We start from the raw sequence: 19,446 nt of genomic DNA, 5'->3' as shown, positions 1-19,446 counted from the left end.
GCCCGCGGCGGCCTGGCGGGGCGCGTGGGGCGGCGCGGAGCGGCCCGCGGCGATGGCGGCGGTGCGGGTGCTGCCCGCCTCGCCCAACTGGTACAGCAGCCGCTGCAGCGACGCCAGCAGCGATGGCCGCCTCTTCGGCTTCGCGGCGAGGCACCGCGTCTGCCTGCTGGATGTCAGCGACGCCGCACCCACGTTTTACGGTACCGCCACAACTCGCTCCCGCGGGGATCCCGGGCCCGTCGGCGGCCCGCCCTGACCGCCCCCCCCCCCCCCCGCCTTTTATAGGAGCCCCGCGGGGCCGCCCCTCCGCCGGGAGCCGCCGTGCGCCGCTCGGGCACGTGGGGGGCGGCGGGAGCCCCGGGGTCCGGGGAGGCAGCGGGAGCCCCGGGGGCGGGGCGGGTTTGGGAAGGTGCCGTGAGCTCCCGGAGAGTCCCATCGCGGTCTCTTGCTGTCGGTGCAGGAGAGCTCATCGGGCACACGGACAGGATCTCCGGGTTCACGTTCTGCCACTGCCCCGGGCAGAGCAGCCTCTGCGCCAGTAGCTCGGACGACGGGAGCGTCAAAATCTGGGAGACGGAGGGCCTGGCCCCGGTGGCGGAGTACAGCCTGCACCAGGTAGGGTGGCCCCGGTGGCGGATCACAGCCTGCACCAGGTAGGGTGGCCCCGGTGGCGGATCACAGCCTGCACCAGGTAGGGTGGCCCCGGTGGCGGATCACAGCCTGCACCAGGTAGGGTGGCCCCGGGAGCCACCACTGCGGGGACGGAGAGGGCAAGACAGAAAGAACTCACCGGGGGGGTGGTTTTTTGTAGGTCTTGCACACAAAGCAGGGAGATGTTACTTTAACCAAAGGTGAATTTCAAACCCGGTTAAATTACAGACCGTTGAACGCTTCTGGCCAGCTTTTTGTTCTAGCCTCAGGTCTGCAGCGTTGTTACACCACCTTAATAAGCTGTTGGTTACCATCAAAGCCTCCATAAGTGAGGATGCTCGCACTGTGTACTCATCGCCACTTAACCCAGCTCGCTTAAAATCTTTTCAGCAAGTTATTGTTCCACGCGGGACAGACTAAGAACATACATGTGAACAGTTACTGTACGATATCAGCAAATACATCAATCGTGCCAAAGCCCAAAAGAACTGAAACACTTTAGAACAAACTCAGCTGATGCTGGGGAGTACTCGCAGATTATTTTCTGCCTGTTATTCGGTGTTAGATGGGGGTAAGACAGCTTTAAATGTATTCAATTCTCTTCAGAACGTGATCTCGGCGTTGCACTGGTCGCCTCTTGTGAAAGATCTGATTGTATCCGGTGATGAGAAAGGTATAATTGTTTGTTACTGGCACAACAGAAGTGACAGCCAGCAGTTCTTTCCAGAGCCTCGGACAATTTTTTGTCTCACTTGTTCTCCTCATCAAGAAAACCTGGTGGCGATTGGGTAAGTGCTCATTACGTTTTGTTTTCCATTCTTCTTCTGCAAGAACCTTATTGTGAATTTTTGCTACACAGTTGTAAGGTTAATTTTAAGAGGCTTAGGTGGCTGATTTTTTCTTCTGGTATACAACAAATTAGAAATAACATTTAAATTTGGTAGACCTGCAAGACACAGAAATCCATAACAATGTAAGGGTCCAGCTTTGGTTTGCATCTTTGAAGTTTCTTAAAACTGTTATTTTTTAATTATACTTGGTGGAAAGCTGTATTACTAATGAATTGCTGTCATTCTTGAAGCCAAACGTACTGGTTGCACTTCTTGAAAAGGCAGCTGCAGGTGCATCAGTGCTATACTGGAGCTCCCATTGACCAGTAGTCTGCTAGTCCCATTGCTGCTTGTGATTTGGCATCTCTGTCTGTCATACGGTGATAGTGATCCTGGTAAAGAGCTTGGAAATTGAGTCAGATATGATTCTACAAGTGTCCAAGAATCTCTTCACTAATTCAAGTCTCTGTTTTTAGCTACAAGGATGGCATGGTGGTTATAATTGATATCAGCAGGAAAAGAGAAGTACTTCATCGGCTGAGAGGCCATGATGATGAAATACATTGTCTGGCCTGGTGCCCTGTGCCTGGTGAAGAAAGGTTACCTGCTTGGCAAGATGAGCTCCAAGGTATGTAAAAGTGATTAATAGTTTGTGGAGTGATTTTTAGTTCATGTAAATGTCCTTCTAGAGAATTGAATTCCTTATAGAAAGTCAGTAAGTAGCTAAGCAAAGGCATCTGATAAGTTCAATAAAGTAGATTCTGATACAAAACAATATATTTTCAGTTAATTTTTATAAAGCTTTGAATTTTAAAGTATAGTAACATGATTTCAATGGCATTCAGTAGTTCCTTCAGAGGAAGGCAAAGTTCCAAATGGGGAGCTGACACAGGACACAACCACGAAGAAAGGTTGTTACCTGGCTTCGGGAAGCAAAGATCAGACCATACGAATATGGAGCTCTACTAGAGGCAGAAGTAAGTAAGATTAATAATGTGAGCTAAACAATACCAATATGGTGGAAGAGTTTTTCTCTTAACTGCAGTCTTCATTTGCTAACTTGGTAGTTTAAAACATGGGCTGTGTACTTAAAGCTTCAGATTCACAGAACTTCTTTTTCTCTCAGACAATTTGGATGTACTAGATGTAGATGATCCCTCTTGGTTCCTGTAGGTGTAATGACTTTGAAGTTGCCACCCACGAAGAGAAGAGGTGGAGCTGTTGATCCTGCTGTTAAAGAACGCATTTGGCTGACTCTTCACTGGCCTTCTGGTCGTTCCACAGAGATTGTATCCAGCTGTTTTGGGTGAGTAGGGCACACAGCAGCCTGAGTACCGTCCGTAACTGCAGATTAATACTTAAGGAAGAACTGGGTAGGAAACTGACACCCCCTTCCTTCCCAGTGTAACCGGAGAGAAGACAGGCCAAGAGCTAAAGTGGGAGTTCAGTAGTAGAAAACTACTGTTTGTCCCATAATTTGTCTGATAATCGAATGGAATATTGACAGCTAATGGTACTAATTGTAGGTTTGCCCATCTAATGGGAGAAAAATGACATGTCAGTTTTCAGTGTGGTTAACTATGGATATCATTTGTAGGGTGGTGTTTGCACGTGTGTATCTGTATAGGCACATGTAGTGGATGTGTGCCTGGCTGTATTACTCTTGCACTTCCATTATGTATACACATAATATAGTCTGTATATAGCGTATATTATTATTTTGAAGTGAACAATGAAGTACACACTTTAAATTTTGCAGAGGAGAACTGCTACTCTGGGATTTGACCCAATCTGGAAAACGCAAGTGGACACTTCTAGGATCTTCAGAAGGACAAAATCACTCCCGTATTGTGTTCAATCTGAGCTCTGTGAAGCGGCAAGACAAAGAGCTCCTTTTTTCCATTTCAATGGACAGAGATGTAAGAACCATTTATAAAATTAACATAAAAATAGCCATACCTATACAGTTTGACTGAGTGAGGCTGCCCCTTTTAGTGCCACAAATTTCCCTCTTAAAGTGGGTTTATTGCAGCATTTCATAACATCATTGCTTAAAATTTGTTCTGAGCACAGGAGCACAGGTTGTGTATATTTTTGTTAGTTTATAAGCTGAAGCTCTTACCATGGTGGAGTGAATGGTTATGACATTCTGAATGTGAATGGTAAGCATTTAATAAAGGGAGTTTACCATGTCTTTTTCCTGTATGTTTCATTTTGAAAAGACCTATTTTTCCTTCTTAAAATAATTTACTTGTACAAACTAAAGCATCTATTTTTTTTTAACTTTTTGCCTTTTACAGGCAGCAGAGCACCTATTTTGAAGTCAGAAGAGGACCATAGTATTAAAATGTAGTACTTTTGTCCATTCCATTACAGTCTTCCAACTGTTGCAGCCCTGTCTGTGACATGTAATCCTCTGGGTGCAGATCACATACTATGTCAAGCCCTGAATTTGACCCTTTGATTTTTCATTTCACTCGTGCTTTGTTTTTCCTTGTCATACCAGTCACTCTACATTTAACCATTGCTTGTTCCTTAAATATTCTTCAGGTGAAGTGCTGGGACCTATCGACTCTCGATTGTAGCTGGACCATGCCCTCACTTGGGGGATTTGTCTATAGTCTTGCCTTCTCCCCTGTAGACACAGGCTGTCTTGCCATCGGTGTTGGAGACAGCATGATCCGGGTGTGGAATACGTTGTCCATGAACAATATTTATGATGTTAAAACCTTCTGGCAAAGCATAAAGTCCAAGGTTACAGCAGTAAGTGTGCTTTTGATTCCCTTTTTCTCTTGGCTCTTTTCACTCCGTTTTTTTCTTTGAAGAATATTTGTCTTTCACTCAGTCTTCAGTTTGGGATTAACCAGCGGTTGGCCAGAGGCTACTGCCTGGTAAAATTGCTGGCAGCAGTAAAACATGGTAGTTATTCTTGTTTACACCAAAAGTTTTTTCACCATCCTACAATATTCTCCACTTCTATTTTGTAATGTAGATGTAAAGTAGTATTTTAAAGAGTTTAGTCCATTTCATCTCATTCTACAGTAGCTTGTAGGGGGAAAGCCTCTGATACCCATAGTAGAGAGATAAAGTCAAGTGGCTGTAGTTGGAAGGGTGGGTATAAGGGATGATGCTTGCTCATCACTTTCAATGTTTTCCTTTTGTTTGTTATTTAGAAACAAAGTGTCCATGGCTTGTGTCCTTAGGTGTCTCTTTCTATTTTGCTTGCAGTTATCCTGGCATCCAAGTAAGGAAGGCTGCTTGGCTTTTGGAACAGATGATGGAAAAGTTGGCATATTTGACACCTTCTCCAGCAGGTAAGAAAGTAGCTTTCAAATTCATCCATTTAAGATCCTGCTAGTATGTTACCATGCATAGGTGGTGTGGTCGTTCCTGAGGTATATCTTTACTGTTAAACAAGAGTAGGATTAAATTTAAAACTAGTCAAATGGTTGGATTTTCAGTGCATGTTTTCATCTCTCCATTATGTGTGGTAGCTTCTAAGGTAATCTTACTCAAATTGCATGACCAGAGATCATCTGTGGGAGGACATCAATCAAGGAAAACTTCAGCCAGAAAGACATTTTCAGAGAATGAAGAGCAACATGTGGGTGCAGGTCATCAGGACAGTTTTGTTATGTTTTTAGTAGTGCCCTACAGGAGATGTTAAAGAAGGCTTAGCTGAGCCATTGCTTTAGTATGTTATAGCACTGGTGTCTGTTTTCACCACTGGAAATATATTGCTTTGAAATGTTAATTTTTTTTTTCCCTTTGCTGAAATCTGACTGCCCCTGCTTCCTTATCTTCCTGCCCAGTGCTAAGAATAAGCCACCTCAGATCTCCAGTACTTACCACAAGAAGACTGTATACACATTAGCCTGGGGACCTCCAACTCCTCCTTTGTCTTCTGGTGAGTCTTCTAACACCTTGTGACAAAGTAGGTCATCCATGCAGAGCACACAGATGCCATGAAGTTGGTATGCCCTTCTGTTCTTAGGAAAAGGAGCCCCATTTGCTTGGTAGCAGTCCTTTCTAGCAGCTAAGAATGCTTTCTGCTTGAGGAATTGTTAATAGTTTTGCCAGGGAGCAAAACAATCTTCTAGTTTTTGAATTCTAGTAGCTTCAAGAAATAGGTGGGAGTGGCATACCACACCTCTGTGGTACCTTCAGGGTATTACAGACCAGTAACTGTCTGCATGGGCTTCCTGCAGTAACTGCATCAGATCAGTTATGGGTTCCTCAGCTCCAGAAGTATGTTTCTAGCATTCGAACTAAACAGAACAGCTCCGTTAGCTCTTCTTACACAACTTTTTTTAAGGACCAGGCTTTGAAGGGAATTTTCGTGCTTGCAGTAATTGTGCTATGGAGAGATCTATTGGTAGAAATGAGAGGTCTTTTCAGAGCCCCATATTGTGAGAATTTCTCGCTGCTGGATCACAGGCAATTAAAGCATGTATATAGCCTTGTAAAATAATGATTTGATTTATAGTGGGAGCGATTACTTCTGGGAAGACTGATGAAGAACATAGTATATTTAGCTTTTTTTCTCTGTTGGATAGGAGGAGAAGGTGAACAGCCCTCTGTAACTTTATATAGTTGTGCTGGAGAAGGTATAGTTTTTCAACACAACCCCTGGAAGCTTAATGGAGAGGCAAATGACATCAACAGAGTCATCCGAGACACTAATTCAATCAAAGTGAGTATGATTTTGAGGGGTTTTTATGGATTCCTGGTAACCATGTCATAGTTTCTGTGGCCTTGTAGATGTAGGTTTCTGGTTTTGCCTTTGTGATGTATCTGTAACAAATAAGAAATTTGAAACCTGTAGTCTCCACAGATGGACTTCACAGACACTTACTGACTGAAACTATTCAAACAGTTTATGTGTTTGTCTCTGAAAAAGGGTCCTTTTTTTTTTTGTCCCCCCAGTGTCAACATTGCACATCTGTTCCTGGCATCAGTTACTTAATTTTCTACTGTGTAATTTACTTAATCAGAAAAGTTAAATTGCAGTATAAAGTCTGGTTTTAAAGCTTTGTGTGGCTGTTTAAAATAATTAGTTCATATGGAGATTTCCAGTTTCAACGCACTTGAAGCAATACCCTGAATAATGTCATAGTTTAGATCACTTGGTGGGCATGCATGAGTTAACTACCTCAGCTTCTCTAGTTCTCTCGTTTCAAACATTAACTCTTTCTTTTTTAAATAAATTTTGCAGTATTTATTGCAGGAGTCTGTTTCTGTTTACACTGCAGCTAATGCAGAGTGGTTGGTGATAACTGACCATAACATCTTCTCAAGTATGATCAGTGATTCCTCAGTTGAAAGTACAAAATAAGTGAAGTAGGTTAGACCTTCAGTTGCTTTAAGTCAGCATAAGTCAATGGAAGTAAATCAAACTATATTGGTTTATAGCAGCTGGGTTTTGGCTTCTTCCTTGAATAGAAGACTCACTGGGGGTTAAAAAACTAATGTCACAGGCAATGGAACAATCATTTTTAGGCATCTAAATTCTAAATTGTAAGTAGCTTTCATATGAATTAGAAAAAATAGAAATAATTGCAAGTCAACTTTGATTTCTTTTGAAATATGATAGAATTTTCTTGCAATGTCTGGAGCTTTCCAAGGAGCATAAGCAGATCACATATCAAGGTCCTACTGGAATCCAGACAAACTTCCTTTAGGACATTTCACTGAACTGTAAGAATAATCACTGTTTTTTGCATCAGTTCATTCAGTCTTAATTGCTCACGCTTATGTCACTGATACAAAAGCAATGGACCCTTTTGTGACTTTCATTTTGCAGACTAATTGCAACTCTGCCCAGTTGCCAGTCTTGCTCTGTTGAATGTATGCGAGAGAGATTTAAGAGTTTTTGGCAACAGTTGTGTCTTCTTTCTACAGCACAAACTGCCTGCGCGTACAGAGATCAGCTGGAAACCAGATGGCAAGCTCTTGGCTCTTGGCAATGAAGATGGGTACGTTTCACTTGTAGGTTAAGGTGGTCTGTGTGCTGATCTTGATGAGAATTACTGTAGTGAAGCAAAAGTACTTTTTGTTGCCCTGGTTTGTCTCTGTTCTTCACTGCCCGTGCATTTGAATTGTGATAATACAGCATTCCTTGCTGTTACTTCGTTTAGCTGCTCTTGGCATGGAGGATCCACATAATCATGTTTAATTATTTTTCAAGGATCCACTCATGGTTGAAATGTGCTTTTGCTGATGTACTAAAGGAGGGTTTGAGTTGAATCCAGAAAAGAAAAACTCGTTTAGTTACTCTATTTCATGTTCTGTCGTTCTGCTCATGCAGGATAACAAAAAATATCCCACTTTTACTGACTACTGGAACTCTTACACTGTTTTTCTTACATTTCAGTTCAATTGAAATATTTCAGGCGCCAAACTTGAAGTTGCTCTGCACTATCCAGCAGCATCATAAACTGATTAACGCTATTCGTTGGCATCATGAGCATGGGAGCCAGCCAGAGCTGAGTTACTTGATAGCTTCAGGCTCAATCAATGCCACTATTTACGTGCATAATCTGAAGAGTGTCCTAGGTAACAGTTTGCAGATTATATTCCAAGTCTTGGCATCTTGTTTTGTATTACTGCCAGTTTGTCTTGCTGGCCATACTTTATCTTTCTCTTTTTTCTTTCAGAGAGCACTTCAGAAAGTCCTTTGACAATAACAGAGCCTTTTCGAACTCTGGCTGGGCACACAGCTAAAATCACAAGTCTTTCTTGGAGCCCCCACCATGAGGGAAGATTGGTATCTGCTTGCTATGATGGCACTGCACAGGTAGTGTTCTACAGCCACTCAGAAGTGTATTTCTTTTAGTTTCAAGTCACCTGTTCTACAGTGTTTTAGAACCGAGCTGACTAAACAGCAAAGCTTGTTTTGTGAGATAAACTACTGAAGTACTGCAAATTTACCTTTGGTGACTACCTCCTGGTTCTGGATACCTAATATGCAGGTATCTGTATGTTTTTGCAACTTGCAAATTGATTTGTAAATCCAGTCATTATCGGTTTCATATTAGCACTTTTTGATCTTTAAAAAAAGAAAGATGTTATGCAAATGTATTGATGCAAACAAAGGAAGCCCTGAATTTTCTCCATTTGCATGTTGGTATTGAAATACCTGTGCAAACGCTCTAAAAGAGATGCTCCTACAAGTGCAAATCACTGAAGAGAAAATGCAGAGTATTAGGGAAAGATGAGACTTTCTGAGTAACTGGATTTCTTTCTTGTTTATAAGGTATGGGATGTTATGAAGGAAGAGCCACTCTGCAACTACCGAGGGCACCAGGGCCGGCTACTGAGTGTCCAGTGGTCACCAGTGGATTCAGATTCTGTTTATACGGGAGCAGATGATTTTTCTGTTCACAAATGGCACATCTCAAAGCAGGAGCATACACGGCCTCCTCAGGGTAAGTATATTCAAACAGAAGATCCTTTCCTGAAGATGATGTTGGAGCTGGGAAATAGAAGGTTGCCACATTGAAATGGTACGATAAGTTCTTATGCTGAATTCCAAATCTGCCTGCTGCCTCTTCAGGAATAAACTATGTCTAGGTTTAAATTGAGCCCTATCCTTATGTGGAAACTAAATGTCGATCTTGAGAGACAGACAGCTAATACACTAAAAATCTCTACAGATAATATTTTGTATTGTAACTTCTGCAACCTTTTACAGGCAAAAAGAGTATAGAATTAGAGAAAAAAAGAAGTATGCAACCAAAAGTCAAAACCAAGAAGAAGAAAAAGCCTATAGGAAAGAGTCCACCCAAGCAGGATCTAAGCGATGCCATGAATGGAGATGAGAGCACCAAGGAAATGTTGCTAGAGGAAAATGGAGTGTCAGACCATGAAGGAGAAAAAGAAGCTCAGGAAGCAGAGTTGCCTGATAAAGTCTCCATGACTGGTAATAATCAAATCATCTTAGTTCAATGGTTGGCAGACTGTTTAGTCCTCAGAGCACCACCAAGTTTAATATTTTCATGCAGATTTTCTCATAATACGGTTTTATTGACATAGTCCACTTGAAAGAAATACGGTTCTGGAATGCCTTTCATAATTCTCAGAACTAGTTTGGGACTAGTTGTCTTTAAATAAGAAGATTCTGGCCTAACAAACAAAGTTACTGTGTTTGGCTTGAAACAATGTCATTTCTGATCAGTGATGCCTTCTGGTGATAGTGGACCTTCGTTAGTGTCTGTTGACATCGTATTTAGCTTTCTGACAGTTCTGTAATGTTTTCTTAATATTTCCTTTCCCTAAAAAGCTCTTAAGTTCTATTGCAAAGCATTTTCTGTATATTTTGAAATTAATGTAATAGAATGTGAATATGTCAAGTATTCTGCTGTGGGGTTTTCCATGTATCATTTTTCCTTCTTTTATCATTTTTTTATCACTTAACTCCACAGTGTCCAAGGATACATCTTCATCTGCATATGATTATTCTTCATTCAGCTTGCCCAAGCCTTTTGTGACCCAGAACGCCACTCCTGTGAAAAAGGATCCACCTAAAGAGAAACCAAGTTAGTGTGTTTCAGGGACTTTAACAGTCCTGCATCAAGGCAGAGTTCCTCATTCTACGTTTCTGTTTGGCTGCAACCTCCCTTCCTAATGGGACACCAAATAAGTGCCAGAGAAAGAAAAGCGTGCTTTTAAAAATCTCATAAACATTTTAAGTTGCAGGCCAGTTGAGTAGTTGTTTAACGTGGGCTTAGATATTGCCTTTTAGTTGCTAGTTTCATTCCAGGCAAGATAGAAAAATGCATGAAGTGATCAGTATTCAAAAGTCATAGTTGTTATAATAGAGATGTGTGTGGCACTTGAGCATGTGGTTTTAATTTTCCTGTGTGAGGAAGAGGGGGTTTTGGAATACGTTGGAGAGTTCTGCTGTAGGAGACTCTTGTAACTGTGCAGCAGTGACTAAAACATGCCTGATTTTTCAGCTCCTGATGCCTCCCTGAAGAAGAGGAAGCCTCGTTCTATTCTACCCTTCAGCACATTCATGGATCACAGATCAAAAGATGAATTGCATCAGGATTGCTTGAGGCTGGCTACATGTCTGAAAACCAAAGGTATCAGTCTAAAATACTTAGAGGGTAGGTGCTCTGAAGTATTCAGAAGCATGTGTCCAAGGACTTGACTTTGACCACTAGGCATTATTTTTTAAAAATTCTTACCTTTATCAAAGTGTGTGACTAGTTGTGGTCTCTTATCTAACTTCTCTTGCAGTGTTTCAGCATTCTGCAGCCACTCCAGACAGGTTTTGAGTAGGATCCTATGTTGTGGAGAAAGGGTAGAATTGTCTGCATACATGCCAAGTGTTTTTTCACGTTCAGAAGTATAATATGGGCAGGAGAAAATAAGCCATGAGGGAGATGCTTGTATTCTCACAGTATTGTTCCTTAGAGCATGCAAAGGAACATGCTAGTTTGATTTAGAATAAATGTTCTGCACAAACATGGTCCTTCTAATCAAACTTAGATATAAGTGTTGATCTGCAAATTGTTAAATCTGTTATACAGGAAAGAAAGTAGAAGATGCAAGTATTTGCCAACAGTTGAGTGTAATGGAGTGGTACAGTGACTTGGCAGGTCCCAGTTCCCAGTGTTGTACCAAATCTTAAATATTCATTCTTTTTATCTGGTTTAGATAATAGTGAAGATCTGTCCCCTGACCTCAAGGATCGCATCCACTTGGGGCTGTTCGCTGACAGGGCTTCTCTGCACCAGATGATTGATGTGGAAGGTAAGTGGAATAATGAATTCACCTTGACAATATGTAACTGTTACAAATTGTAACTGTTACATTCAAGTAGAAAATAAATTGGGAAAAATGCTTGAATTTTCTTTACTGTGGATTAAAGTGTAGGATTAAGAATGCAGGTCTATGTGAAAAGAAAAGACATATTTTTCCCAAATAGTTCTGACGTCTTTCAGATGCAAACCTGCAATACCTTAAGCTTGAATAATCTCACTTTTGCCAAATTACTTTACTATGGCAAATAAGGCTATTGCACTTATGCTGATAGGAAGTGTGTTTGCTTCCAACAGGAAAACATCACTTGGAGAACGGGCATCCAGAGCTCTTCCAACAGCTCATGTTGTGGAAAGGAGATATGAAGGGTGTCCTCCAGGCAGCTGCTGAGAGGGGAGAGCTAACAGACCAGCTGGTAGCAATCTCGCCCATGGGTATGTTTGTTCTTGTAACACATAAGCAGATGGAATTCGCTGCCAAGGGCAGCCTCATTCTGCTTGTTCTGGGTTGGAGACTCGTGATTGTTCCAGACTGGAAATAAGTTGCTTCTTTAACTGTCTGATAACACAAAACATATCCTATTTATGACAAAGACCTGGATGTTTCCACAAGCACCCTTAGGTTGGGATAGCAGGAAATACAGTGGTTTCCTTTGGGACCTCTTGCAGGAGCAGGCCCATCCTTCCAAGCGCAAAGTTGGTTCTTTGTAATATTGTAGCAGTCCTTCCAGCTTGCTGTTGGTTTAAATATGTTTTTAAGTTATTTTACTGGTAGTGAAGTCCTACAGTCGTGTTCAAGCCCTAGCTTTGCCCTGTTTCATTGCCTCAGTGACTTATATTAGGATGGTTAAGAAACAAGAAACTAATCTGGGGCAGAGAAGAGCTACATGTTGAAGAAACCAGTGATGATATCATCCCACAGGAATTCTTCCAGTTTTAAAACTTTACCTCCAATTGTATTGCCTTCTCTTTTGCAGTTGGATATCAGGCCTGGGTTTGGACAGTAGAAGCCTTTGTGAAGCAGCTGTGTTTTCAGGAGCAGTATGTGAAGGCTGCCTCCCATCTCCTCTCCATCCATAAAGTGTACGAGGCTGTCGAGCTCCTGAAAGTGAACCATTTTTACAGGTTGCTGTATATTTAATTTAGGATTTGCTCTTGTTTTCTAGTGGGGTAGATTTGACATTTTGGTTCGCTTTTTGTACACAGTCAATTAACTTTTCTATCTGGTTTCTCTTATGTGCATTAGGGAAGCAATTGTAATTGCTAAGGCCAGGTTGCGTCCAGAAGATCCAATCCTGAGGGATCTCTACACCAGTTGGGCAGCTCTGTTAGAGAAAGATGGTCATTATTCCATGGCCGCCAAATGGTGAGTGTTACTGGGAAGAAGACAGAATTGGTTCCATGCCTGCAACAAAGAAGGTTCTTGGTTTTGTAGCAGCTGAAATCTGTTAACTGGTCTGGTCATCATTTGTCTAAGGTGCTTTCTGAGCCTGATCTCATTCAGCTCCCTCCAGAAGCTCCAGAGGGCAGTTCAAGGCAGAAGGTCCAAATGCCTTACTACAATAGAGCCATCTCTTTCCATATAGTCGTTACTGGAAGTCTTTGAAAACGAGTCTAGCAAGACTAAGATTAGGAAAGAGTATGTGATGTTTCCAACCTTTCCACTGGAAATGTGCAGTGCAACAGTTCATCTTGAGTTTCTTGAGGCCTTAGCTAATATCCTAATCACTGGGTTATCCTCCTCCAACTAGTGTGTTTCAAATTTGTGACTACTAAAATTACTAATAACGCTTGAAGTATTTTGGCTGGAATAGTGTCCTTTGCTTGATGCTGATTTCAGGTCTGGCATTTTTGAGGGTGTTCACGCTTGTGAAAGGATTCAGATGAAATCCAGACAAAGGCAGTAGGAATAAACTACTGCATATAACCTTTGTCTCTTGAATCTATTTATTTCTGTTTCTCACCCAAGCCGTGCATGATATGCCCACCACCAGAGGCTTCAGTCCGGATTATTAGGCTGCGTGACTTTCCCTTTGTAGCTTTGCATCAGGACAGGTGCCATATGTCTATAGCAAACTTTGGTAAAGCAAAGTGATGAGAGCTCTGCGAACCTGTGGAAAATACAGGTTTATCTTCATGTGTATGTTTGTGCTATTGCGTTGCAATACAATTTAAAAATGGTATCTTAGTATTAATCAAGTTGATTTCCTTTTTTGTCTTTTCAGTTATTTGGGGGCTTCCTCACCCTATGATGCAGTTAAGGTGTTGGCAAAAAAGGGGGACGTGACCTCCCTTAAAACTGCTGCTGAGCTTGCGCTGCTATCTGGAGAGGAGGAGTTGTCGGCAACTTTGTCTTTCAGATGTGCCCAAGACCTGCTGTTATCCAGGAACTGGGTGGGAGTTCAGGAAGTCCTTCAGCAACATCAAACTTTATTTGTGAGTCTGGTTGTTTCCTTTCTGCTTTCCTTAGCGTTGTCCCTCTCCAGATTAACTTGATGAACTTGGCACCACTTCCCATATGTTAATAGTCCACAGGTAGTCCTTTGAGCTGGTTTTGCCTCAAAATATTTCTCTAGAAGTTTATTGCAATGACTATGAAAAAGCACGTGCCTTTGCAGAGGCAAAGGGCCCATGGAGGGGAGGCACATAGGCTCTATGCTTGTTAGTTGTATGAGAGGTAGTTGAGAAAAGTGGGATATTTTTTAAGTATGTAATACTGATCATAAGAAGTGAAGGAAAGTATTTGCTGTTTACATTAAAGGAACAAATGAGCTAACTGTAAATCCATCATGTGGACTGAGAAGCAGAAGGCTAGCTTAGCTTGTTCTGAGGTTTCCTTCCTAGAGTCTCTGAGTCTGTCAGCATTGTTCTTTGGTAGCTGCAGTTGTGAAACAGTCTGTCACCCACAAGCTTCTGCTAGCCGTGATGTTCTTAAGTTTGTCTACCTGCTGTGGTCAGTAAGGGATTGTTTTCCTTTTAGCAGCTGCTCAGTGCTCTTTTTTTTTTTTTTTTCCTTCTTGTTAAAGGGACAAAGACTTGTTTTCTGTCTTAACGAACTGCTTTGCAAGTGCCTTAGTGAAAGAAATCCCTGTGACCGAAAGAGCCACGTGCCTCCCTGTTACCACAGCTGGGAGCTGAACAAAGAGGCCTCATTTTTTGACATGGTGATAGAAGTATGGCAGAATGTATTGGGCATGGGCACCACTGAACAAGCCACGCATGCACGGGAACAGCTGCGCAGTATTGAGCATCCTCCTTCAACCAGCAACACACACCCGAAGCAGGTAAAGGGATTTAGATCTGTGTACACACTAAGCCTTACTATGGCATACGCAGTAAAACGCAGCCACTTCGTGGTGGTGTGCCAGCCATTCCCAGGGGACTGACGTCTGCACCCTGCTGCAGGATGAGGTTATAGTCTGGGAGAGGTAGATGACAGGCAGCTGGGACGGCTTGTGTAGCCACCAGTGTATTTCCACATTTGTTTCTGCGCAGGGTAAGGACTGACATACGGTGTCAGTGACGAGCACAGAGATCGCTGGGGTATGCTGGCTGAGTGGGAGTGATTGGCATAGCTGAGTAGCCTTAGCAGTGATTCAGGGTTTTGTGTCGAACTGTCAGGAGAGGCAGGGCTGCTTCATGTTAAAATATTGTGGAGTTCAGATGGTCTGTTCATAGACTGGTGCTCCTGCAGCTCTGCTCTCTGACCACAGTGAGTCACTGACCTTTGGTGTGCTCCCTCTTCTCATCTGTTTAGTAGGACACATGCAAGCACAGCTGCTGATTTTTCAGTTACAAGTAATGTGAAAGTGCTCTGTCTCCTGCATGAAGGAGACTATGTAAATTGCATTGTCGTTAAAATTGCTTTTGGTTAAGTCACGTGCTTCTGGGCTCTTCCACAATGGTCATAAGCTCACACTTCGCAGTAAAATTATTATTCGTGCTCTCTGGTGCTTCCTGTAGGTGCTTTTCCATATCTCCCATGACCTGACCCTTGCAGCCCTGAGCTATCAGACGGCTACCTGGGATGAGGCAGTGAAAAGTATTCTTGGAGCTGTGACCCGCAGTTACGATGCTGGTAATTTCACTCTGATGCAAGAGATTTGCAGTATCCTCCTTCCTGAAGGTGAGTCTCTTCCTGTGTATCTCCTGGCACTGACAGATAGGGGGATCTTCCCCATAAGCACAGCTGTGTGTCCATTACTATTACTGGGCATAATAGTGCTTGGAAGGAGCAAGACATATACATATATATGTAAACCTGTGGAATTTGGCTAGTGCAAAGGCTGTTGGGCAATCAAAATTCCTGATTGTGGAAGGAAGCTCAGCAGTGTCAGCTGGTGTGGGTGATGGAGGAAACAGCAAATTCCATTCTGTAAGGGAGATGGGGACTTTGGAAAGCTGTGTTCATCTCTCAGTTACAGATCACTCCATCCAGCTCTTCCCTTCATTCTCTGCAGAGCACGCAGTGCATTTATTTTGTGTCTCTTGATCATTTGAATATCTTGATGTGCAGCTTGGGACCAAGGAATTTTGCTGTAGATAATGAGAACATGCAGTCTCTTGCTAGCTAGATCAGAGTATTGTGTTTACAGAGATGCCAAAGATGTCTGCTTTTGCTTTTCTGCTTCCTGCACCACTCTGCTGGCATCTGAGTAAATCTCTGCTTTGGGTCTCCAGGGTAGCCGTTCATTTGCCAGATCTGGTCTTTTCCTTTGGAAATCTCTATAGTAACCCTTTTTTTCATTATTAGGCTGTGATAACCTGAGACACAAACTGGACAGCACAAATTCTCAGAGCATGGACGCCTGCAGAAGTTTAGAGGGCTTTGTGGCTTATGGACTGCTGTACGACCTGTGGTGGAAACCACCTAAAGACTCCGTTGTCTTGCAAAAGGCTGTTCTGGATCCTGTGCTGTGTCCCAGTGAGCAGACAGCTCTTGAGAAGAGTTACGTTTCAGGTCAGTCCTCCTCTGAAGAAACTCCTGATCAAACTGCAGTTGAGATGGATGAAAACGTCTGTGATGCAACTGAAGTTCATAGATGTGAATCAGAAAGTGTCTCCAGAACTAGCTCAGTCGATTTGGTAGACAGACAGTCAAAACTGAATGGCTGCAAAGTGCTTCTTTCAGAAGACATTGCTGCTTTACAGAACACCCAGAGGGATATAGCTGAGGTCCAGCAGATTTTAGCAGATATGATCCACCAGCATCAGCAACAGAGGAACAATCTCCAGGAAAACACAAATGGAAGCACCCAGGAAAGCAACCTGCAGCAGAGTTCAGAGACTGAATCAGACAAACCATGCCCTGACAGCAACCAGATCAATGGGTAAGCTTCAGAACATGAATCAATGGATTGAAAAGCATTGCTTTTTTTGTATGTTTGTGCAGCAAATGTCTTGTTTTGCTCAGATTGCCTCTAATCTCATGCCTGTCACCTAGGGACACTTCAACATACAGCTCAAAAGTCTTGCTTTTCCCTGGGGCTGAACTACCATGTGCATAAACTTATTACAGCTGAATAACTTCCTGATGCACAGGGTGTGTTGGTACGGTGAATAAACAGGGCAGCTTGAAAAGGGAAGGATAATGAAAAGGACAAGCATAATCTAAGAGGTCTTGGGGCTTTGGCAAGAACGAGCTAGAGCATGTAACACTTGTCCAGCGCTCTCTTGTGCTGCCTGTACAGGAGGGAGGCTATGCAGTCGTTTAAGCAAAACAGTTACTCATGACACCTGCTCTTTTCTTGACAGTAAAGATGAAGTAAAGGAACCAGTTACACTCCCTGAGCTAACGAAGCAGCTTCTAAAAGCAAAGCAGAAACTAGCAGAATTCCCAGACAATTTAAAGGTAAGTTTTCAGAAGGGGTATTGTGGTTCTGAAAAAAAAGACAGTCTTTTTTTAAGGGCAGCCTCACCATAGAATCCCTTTCATACAGAAAGTAAGGAACAGTGACTTTCTTTGTGATCCTATGGCAATTTTGAGAGAGAATTCACACATTGCATCACGGTGATACCTTTCTTTCAAGCATAACTTTCTCCATGCATTGGGAAAGTGTAGGTAAAGCTCCTGCATGGGAGAACCGTATCGGTTATTTTGTGTGAATCTCTGCCATGCGTTTTAAAAGTAATGCCTTGCTACTTAGAATTATGTATGCAAGAAGTTTTGATAAACAGTGAAATCAGAAATTTAAGGTGTAAAATGGCCTTTATAGAATAGGAACTGTAGAAACGACACATCACGTGTTAGAAAACAATGTTTTCTAGGCTGTCTCATCCCCTCTGTTCTCTAGTCTATTAATATAACTAAAGGTAATCATTGTGATTGTGCAAGAGGGGACAAACCTGGTTAAATGTGAGCTAATGCACTAGAAGAAGAGGGAAAAATGCATCTGACTCATGCCTGTCTGTTCCAAAGATACTATAAAGCAGTGTTGTTAGAGAGCTGGCTGCCTGAATATGTTGTAGTTTTAACAATTGTAATTGAAAGAGTAGACATCACCTCACGTTCCTTTTTTTTTTCCAGGTCTTTCCGTTCCCCGACGTGCTGGAGTGCTGCCTCGTACTCCTTCACATGGGATCCCAGTGCCCTCCTGAACTACACCAACAGGCATTGGATCTCCTTAGGAAACACGGTAGCGGTAATACTTACAAAAAGGCTGGCAGGAGGTTCTTCACATTTTGAGACCAAGTTGTCTCCCTTGAGCTGCCTACAGCTACTTAACACCAAGGCTGTTCTTTCTTCAAGTGAAGGCTTGTTTTGTTGGCCATGATTATTTTTGGATGAAACTACAAAAAAAATCAGGTTTATATACAGACTCACTTGTCATCAACTACTGCTACTTAAGGAGATTGTGTTAGAAAAATGAAAAGCAGTAGGTTGTGGGCTTGAACTGTATACAGGATTTTTGTATAGTCTCTTTTTTTATTTGTCGGAAGTTATGCTAATGAAAGCTCTTGCTATTTACACGTAAGAGAAGTGGTTTTGAGCAGCTCTATCAGTCTTTCAGCAGAGGAGGAATAGTAGCTGCTGGCAGGAAAAACAGTGACTTCTGTAAGCAAACTGGCCCTTAAGCCAGTATTGTTCTTAAGAGCATTGTGAGTTTATTTCCCCTCCTTTAAATAAAGTCTTCTACCACCATGAACTGGCATTTAATTTGATGGATAGAAGTCAGTATCAATCAAGGGCAAATGCCCTTTTTTTTTTTTTGTTAAATATGCTACATCACTCAAACACAGCGGATCTGGCACACACTTGTTTTGACTTTTAGCTTTGCGTGGTGAAGCCACCTGTACAACATAAAAGGGAGGGCAAGATCTTTTATGTTTGTTTCCAGCATGACTAGCGAGAGATACGGGATGTCTCCAGGTCAAGAAAAGTCTCTGCTTTTGGCAACATCCATGGCTGAACAAACTGCTTTTTGCTACAGTGATGGTAAATTTGAGGTGCTATCAAGTTCTCTAGAAAAGCTGCTATTCTAGAAGTGCCAAATACAATCCTAGAGTCCAGAGTCTTGAACATGCAACATTTTGACCAGTCTTAACAGCTTATCTAAAGGCTTTGCCTGTCTTGTTAGAAAAACTAACTCTTCCTAAGAAAAGAACAAGGCTCCGTAAGCCTTAGTGAACATAGCATCTATCTATCTATCTTTGTAATTTCTAGAAGCAAGTTTTCAAATGCAGCAGCAAAGTTCATGGTAGGATGGGGGCGGGAGTCATGAATTTAGAAAGTTAAGTGCAATGAAGATTATTGTTTAAGAAAAAAGTGGGATGGATTTTTTAGGTCAGAACTGTTCTAGATTCTTCCAGCCAAAATGCAGACTTGATACTGATAGATTTCCTGCTCCAAGCTGAGTAAAGATGCCAAACAACTTGACGAGCAGTAGGTGAAAGCCAGGGGTTATACTCCAAGACGATCCTTCTGCAGATTTGTTCATCTGATCAAGTTAGTGGCAAGAGTTTAACTTGATAAATTCTCTACAAAGTACTTGAAAACCAGGAGAGGGAGCTAATGCTTAACCAAAGAGCCCTCCTCCACTTCAGGCAAGAACCACTAGCCACTAGAATTTAGATAGAGCAGGAAAACTTCACACAGCACAGATGAGCAAAACAGATTTGTCACTTTAAGTGGCTATGCTGCACTGAAAGAACACTCCACAATACTGCTAGCTGTGCTGAGCAGAAAGAGAATACAAGTC

General features: G+C 42.3%; 1 protein-coding gene across 2 annotated transcripts; it reads left to right on the top strand.

Moving 5' to 3' along the window:
• Positions 1-16: 16 nt before the first annotated feature.
• GEMIN5 (gem nuclear organelle associated protein 5) lies at positions 17-18,393 on the top strand. Of its 2 annotated transcripts, none has more exons than XM_068409128.1 (28): positions 17-200; positions 461-615; positions 1,258-1,439; positions 1,958-2,109; positions 2,330-2,458; positions 2,655-2,787; positions 3,241-3,400; positions 4,032-4,244; positions 4,710-4,795; positions 5,294-5,388; positions 6,038-6,174; positions 7,383-7,456; positions 7,855-8,036; positions 8,138-8,277; positions 8,737-8,908; positions 9,175-9,402; positions 9,905-10,018; positions 10,439-10,567; positions 11,145-11,240; positions 11,546-11,683; positions 12,226-12,373; positions 12,495-12,614; positions 13,474-13,684; positions 14,275-14,532; positions 15,212-15,374; positions 16,002-16,578; positions 17,003-17,099; positions 17,775-18,393. In XM_068409128.1, the coding sequence occupies exons 1-28, from the start codon at positions 53-55 to the stop codon at positions 17,931-17,933; spliced, it is 4,596 nt and encodes a 1,531-aa protein (XP_068265229.1). In that variant the 5' UTR covers positions 17-52; the 3' UTR covers positions 17,934-18,393. The 2 variants fall into 2 exon arrangements, with proteins under 2 accessions (XP_068265229.1, XP_068265228.1); XM_068409127.1 differs by having other exon boundaries at positions 2,327-2,458.
• Positions 18,394-19,446: the final 1,053 nt, after the last annotated feature.

This window comes from Nyctibius grandis, chromosome 10 (assembly GCF_013368605.1).
Source record: "Nyctibius grandis isolate bNycGra1 chromosome 10, bNycGra1.pri, whole genome shotgun sequence".
Classification (NCBI taxonomy): Eukaryota; Metazoa; Chordata; class Aves; order Nyctibiiformes; family Nyctibiidae; genus Nyctibius; species Nyctibius grandis.
This window is presented reverse-complemented; position numbering and strand designations above follow the sequence as displayed.

What these genes read in the sequence shown, in the direction of transcription:
- GEMIN5 (XM_068409127.1), top strand. Translation starts at nt 53, where the DNA reads ATGGCGGCGGTGCGGGTGCTGCCCGCCTCGCCCAACTGGTACAGCAGC. An exon ending in TGATAAAGTCTCCATGACTG is followed by an intron (nt 9,403 to 9,904) that starts GTAATAATCAAA and finishes TTAACTCCACAG; the next exon opens with TGTCCAAGGATACATCTTCA. An exon ending in GGTAGCAATCTCGCCCATGG is followed by an intron (nt 11,684 to 12,225) that starts GTATGTTTGTTC and finishes TCTCTTTTGCAG; the next exon opens with TTGGATATCAGGCCTGGGTT.